The 6162-nt window shown below is 24.3% G+C and overlaps 1 protein-coding gene across 3 annotated transcripts; it reads right to left on the bottom strand.

Moving 5' to 3' along the window:
* Nucleotides 1-126: 126 nt before the first annotated feature.
* LOC126895169 (ring canal kelch homolog) lies at nt 127-6140 on the bottom strand. Of its 3 annotated transcripts, none has more exons than XM_050666734.1 (11): nt 5897-6140; nt 5678-5827; nt 5383-5611; nt 5146-5321; nt 4990-5086; nt 3580-3736; nt 3403-3500; nt 2203-2502; nt 1789-1929; nt 893-1148; nt 127-829 (listed from the first exon to the last, which is right to left on the bottom strand). In XM_050666734.1, exons 1-11 carry the CDS (start codon nt 5929-5931, stop codon nt 645-647), a joined length of 1824 nt encoding a protein of 607 aa, XP_050522691.1. In that variant the 5' UTR covers nt 5932-6140; the 3' UTR covers nt 127-644. The 3 variants fall into 3 exon arrangements, with proteins under 3 accessions (XP_050522691.1, XP_050522694.1, XP_050522690.1); XM_050666737.1 differs by having other exon boundaries at nt 132-829; nt 3388-3500; nt 5404-5611; XM_050666733.1 differs by having other exon boundaries at nt 135-829; nt 3388-3500; nt 5897-6138.
* Nucleotides 6141-6162: the final 22 nt, after the last annotated feature.

Here is a 6162-nt window from a genome sequence, read left to right as displayed (position 1 = left end):
AACTTCATTCATAATAAAACCCCATTTTTTCTTTGGTAAATAATGCTTAAAAAAAAATCCAATATACAAAACTATGTTTAGTCTCAATATCCAGATATATAAATTGAATCATTGATAGAACTTCTTATGATAATTAAGTTAAAATTTTAAGAGGTAAACTATATGTAAATCTTTAATATTGTATATTTTTTATTATTGTAAAAAAATAGGCATTCCATGAAAAATTAAATTTGCAAATAAGGCCAATGCAAGAGATTTATTAAGTGTGCCTTAAATAAGGTTCCACACATAATAAAACCTTACAATTACAAAAATCAGACAAATCTTAGAAAAAGATATTTCAATACTGCCAAATCAAAAAAAGAGCTGAGAAAGATAATATCCAATATCCTGAACTAAAAAACTTAAAATATTTTATCAAATTTAAAATTTCTCCAAATTTTTTTTTTTAATAACAATATTTTGAATATATTATATAGCATTGAGATTTTTAAATTTTATTCAATATTACAACAAATGTTCGTTAATAATAAATAATTACACTAAACTATTTACAAATATACAACAATTGAAATTTTAAGTAGAAAACTTAAATTAAACATGCAGGAATATAACAGAAATTTAACAAATTGAAAGTTATAAGTTCAGCTATTAAAATGAGGAGGTTTTTCAATAACTGCTACTCCAGCATAACTACGGCCAATATTCATAGAAGTTGATAACATAGACCAAGTGTTTGTATTTGGGTTATAAACTTCGACAGAAGATAAGTTACAAGCTCCATCATCACCACCAACTACATAAAGTAACCCAGCTAATGCTATTACCCCTAAAATAAAATAAAATGGTAAATACCATTGAAATAAAAAAATCATTTAAAATATTTATTTACCAGCGTTTCTTCTACACAAATGCATATCTGCTATTGGTGTCCATACTCCAGTACTTGGTCTATATGCTTCAACACTGTTACGAACTTCAGGTCCATCATGTCCACCAACAGCATACATAACACCATCTAAAACTCCAACACCAGCACCACTACGACGAACACTCATTTCAGCAACTGGTGTCCATGTATCAGTACTAGGATGATAGCATTCAACTGATTTTAAACATTGACGAGATAGTCCATCATAACCACCAACCTGAAAGATATAACTAATGTCTAAGAAATATTTAATAAAAATTATTACATTTTTTACTATTAAGTAAGAATAAAGTAAGAAATTTATTTTAAAGAAGTAATTAGTGAGAAAAACAGTATTAAGTTAAATTTATGTCTGAGTAATAAAAAGTACTAGGAAAGATAGTTATTATAACTTTAATACGAATCGGAGAAGGTAATTATTTAACAGTAATATATCTTTATTTTATATCCATTACAATGATATTTCAGTTTTTACTGATCTTAGACCTATCTAAACTTCTTTAAAATACATTAAAAGATCATTAACTGTATCTGGTATGACACAATTAAAATATTATAATTTGGACATTTTAGCTCAATTTCCTTGAATGGGAAAAATTTGTTTTTTGATAGATTAAAAATATTTCTACTGTGATTTTTCTTTTTTTGTAAACAATTTAGTGTTAATAGAAAATAATTTTGATTTATCCTAAAATTATTTACAGCTACGAAAAATGATTTAAATTATCTACATACAAATTTTCATTGTGTTTTATGATAATCATTTAAATCACTATCAAAGAATATAATATATAATGTTTTTATTTAAAAATATTTATTTATTGATACTTGACAAAAAGTAATATATATTTATTTACCGCATATAATAAATTGTTTAATACTCCAACCCCAACGCTACTTCTTCGTGTTGACATACTCGATATCATTCGCCATTCTTGTGTATTACAATCAAATACTTCAGCACTACTTAATCCATTAGTTCCATCAAAGCCACCAACCTATACCAAAAGTTTATTTAGACTCGTTCTCCATTTAATATTAAACTAATTATAATAGGTTTTAATTTAACTTTCAAAAGTTACCCCTAAAAATTATCTCTAGGCATGGTTATTTTGCAATAAACTTGATATATTCAATGGATCATAAAAATAAATTAGATTTTATTTAGAACATTTTTATAAACATAACATTGTTTAAGAAAATAACTGTGGGTAGCATTTTTAATAAATCATATTGTATATCTCTGTGTAAACTATAAAAAAAAAACTTACTGCATAAATACAATTTTCTAAAACAGCTACCCCTAATGTGCCTCTTCTAGTTAACATAGCAACAGAAGGGACCCAACAAGGTGATTGTGAAGATAAATCTAACATATCAACAGTACGGACTCGTAATGAACCATTGAATCCTCCTACAGCATACACACGACGATCTTTCATTACTGCAAGACCAGCTCTACAACGCCGTGTACTCATTTCAGGTCCAGATTGCCATCGGTTGTTTTCTAGATCATACCATTCAACACTACGAATGGCTTTTGGAGCTTGACCACCTACTACAAGAATAACCTAAAAAGAATTAATAAAAGTGAATCATTTATGCACATATTTTACTGTGCTCAAGAAAATTGCATCAAATTATAAGAATGTTTTCTGTACTATGAATAACTACTGAATAAAATGATAATATACAAATATATATAGAGTATCTATTTTAACGTTAGCCTTTCTATTTCAATAAAAATAATGATTTTTTGTTCTTTTTGTTATGTCGTCTAATAGTTACATATGCATTTATATTTATCTGTTATAAAATAAGTTTTATTTTTATCCTTTATATAAGGGTGACAACTAAATTTTTTTTATGGCAACATAAAAATGTATTAAGCTTATAAAATAGAAAATTATGTAATTGAGAAAATAGCTGGTCAATAAAAACTTTTAGATCAGTATTTCAAGTGTTATTAACATTTTTATACCTAGGTGGGAGGACAAGAGAGGTTAAGAAATATGATATAAATAGCAGCACCTGCATCTTACCTCCGGTTATTACTTTAAGTTGTTAAATAAGAAACTAACAATCACCAAAATAATATTCACAAAAAATTTTTTAAGAGAAATCAAGTAACTAGTGATAAAATAATCACTCTATATAAAAATAACATGATTTACTTTATGGAGAATAAATGTTTTTAAAAGTTTTTTCTTTTAGAATATGGTAGTTTGTGTAATTATTAAATGTAGTTGTGTTACATTAATGATCATAGTATCCCAAGTATATTTGATTTAAAATAAAAATTTAATAAATTTTTCGATACATAAAAAATTAAGAGAATAATAACTATTTTAAAGTTACAAAATATCAGTTGAAAAATTGATACTTTGTAACTCTAAAATAAAAGTTTGAAAACATTCACGAAGTAAATCTGATATTTTAATAAAATAATAACATACTTTAGGTAAACCTACTGGCTGTCTAGGCTTTGTACGAATTGTTTTGGGAATAGTACCAGGTTGTTCAGACTTCAAAAGATGAAAATTCAATGCTTCTATAATGAAATCTTTACCTGGAATAGTCAAAAGTGTATATGTATTAAATCAAAAAACTATTTTTATGCTTTATGCAATAAAAAAAAATTTACTTACATTGTAAACTATTTTTTAAAAGGGGTTCTTCTTCAACTCTTTTTAATAAATAATCTTTAGAAGCCAGTGGTAAACGAACATGTTCCATAAGTTTTGGTAAATATTCTTTTCGTGTATTAGGACTATTGTTGACCCAACATATAACACATTCAAAAACCTAATAAATATTGAAAATTAATAAAAATTTTAAAAAATGTTTTGATGATGGTTATATTTTCTTTAGGTTTTAGGTTTTTGCATAAATATACTTCAAAAATATAAAAACATTATTTTTTAATCAATTTTATAAGTGAAGATAAATGAAACAAATATAAAATTTTATTATTATTTTTAACTAATTAATTAGTTAATTAGTTTTCTTTTTAGTCACCAATATTCAGATGTAAAAATTTACCTTTCTTACTTATTTTGTTAAAGTATTTTTTACTATTATTTGTATTTTTAATTATTAAGAGAAAAGTTTTGCCTTTATCTACATTTGAGGAATAATCTATCAGAGTTAAATAACCAAGTATTTTCATCTTTAGGATTTGTCTTTAAAATATTACTTAATTGATAATTAAAACAAAAAAAAATATGTATTTAAGTATATTTTTCCCAAATTGTAGATTTAAGATAAAAAAAATAAAATCCATAATAACTATATAAAATATCTACATACTAATCTTTCCATACATGTTTCAATTCTTTCTGTATTATAGAAATATTAACATTAGCATATTTACATGTAAAAAATTACCAAGAGTTTTGTAGTTATTAGTAAAATAAACTTTTGTGTTTTTTGTAGATTAAAAACCAAAAGTATTCAAAATACATAATTCTTATTCTTTCACGACTGCTCATGTTGATTATATTATATCATGGTTAAGTTGTATTTTATAAATTTGATCAAAATAACTATGTTACTAATTAATTATTTAATTAAAAAAATATAATTAACTTTTTAATTTATTAAATTATTTTAATAATTTGATATTTAAGCCATACATGTAGAAGACTATGGTGGGGTTTATGTGTATTATCCTAGTTGGTGGTTTCATACACTTAAAACTTTTGGTATAAGAGTAATATTATAGATATAAAAATTAAAAATAACATAAAAGAATTTCAGAAAATATAAATCAGTCATAATATTTTGACTTCTTAAGACATTATTTTACTAATTGTTTAACAGATTCAAAACTATATTATGTGGGTGCCCAGTTATTTATATTATATTCAAAAATACAAATAGCAGAAATGTTTATTTTTGGATTGACTCATTTTGATAAAATAATAAAATACTTCTCAAATATTCTTTATATATCTATATAATAAATTTAATTTTAACTATTTAATATCTAAATATAATAATACATTTAATTTATTTAATGATTAACTACTATAGTTTTTATTAAATTCACTTTTTACCTTTTCCTCAGAAGGAACAGTAAGCTCATCACTTGATATCAATTTAACAACTTGCTCAGAAGATAATGAAAGAAATTCATCTCCTTCGACAACCTCTCTATTATTAATACAGATTTATTAGTTCAATTTAAAAATATATACTTAATCAACACATACGAAAAATGCTGTTGTATATATGATTCAGAACTTGATAACAATTCCATACAACTGTGGAGATCAGCAAATGCCTTAATTCCAAGACAGTTTGTAGGATGCAGTTGGGATTGTAAAAAATCACAACATGCATCTTGAACATCATGTAGTTGTAAAAGGTTAGCAGCAGGTAGTAATACCTTAAAATTTTGAATATTTCAAATAATGAAATAAATTAAAATTACTTAATTTTTTAATTACTTGAACATTTTCTTCAGTTACCATAATTTGAGCTGTGTAAATAAAATCGATTAATAACTTTAATGCATTAGAATCTAGTTCTCTGATAATAACATGATTTTTATTGCTCTCTCCAAAGCTGGAAAACATTGCATGGAAGTATGGACTAGTTGAAGCTAAAATTATTTTATGTCCACAAACAATTGTACCATCATCTGTTTCTAACTTAATATCACATAGTACTTCATCTCTAAAATTGAAAAATACAATTTCCATCAATTGTTCTTCAAATTAAAAATTTTCTGATACATATTACTTTCGTAAGGACTGTAATACTTCAAATGCACGAACTATATGAGAATTATTTCTGTAAGGAGTTCGCTCAGTTCTATTCGACCTTGGTGTTTGTTTTTGAGAGCTTTCATCTAAAGAATTTTGACTAGCATATCTCAATAATAAGCCTCCGCTAATAAACCAAAAAAACAATGATTCATATACATATTCAAAAATGGGAGTTATAATCTGATATCCTTACCCTAAATTACTCGAAATACCAATATCACTTTCCATTAGACTATATTCATAAGTTATAAATAATAAGATAAATTAAGTTGATAATTAATTATTCAATATAATAACCAAAATATTTTAAACAAATTGTTAGATGTTTGTTTAAATGTGTAAAACATTAGGAATTGATAAATATTTTAAATTCAATAGTAATTATATGTTGTAATTGACATAAAATGTAATATTCAATGGCAACACTTACAAATATTTTTATAATTAAATATGATAATT

Source organism: Daktulosphaira vitifoliae, unplaced genomic scaffold (assembly GCF_025091365.1).
Source record: "Daktulosphaira vitifoliae isolate Bord-2020 unplaced genomic scaffold, ASM2509136v1 Scaffold_1, whole genome shotgun sequence".
Classification (NCBI taxonomy): Eukaryota; Metazoa; Arthropoda; class Insecta; order Hemiptera; family Phylloxeridae; genus Daktulosphaira; species Daktulosphaira vitifoliae.
This window is presented reverse-complemented; position numbering and strand designations above follow the sequence as displayed.

What these genes read in the sequence shown, in the direction of transcription:
- LOC126895169 (XM_050666733.1), bottom strand. Translation starts at nt 5,931, where the DNA reads ATGGAAAGTGATATTGGTATTTCGAGTAATTTAGG. An exon ending in TATATACAACAGCATTTTTC is followed by an intron (nt 5,087 to 5,145) that starts GTATGTGTTGAT and finishes TATTAATAATAG; the next exon opens with AGAGGTTGTCGAAGGAGATG. An exon ending in CTGTTCCTTCTGAGGAAAAG is followed by an intron (nt 3,737 to 4,989) that starts GTAAAAAGTGAA and finishes AATATTTATTAG; the next exon opens with GTTTTTGAATGTGTTATATG.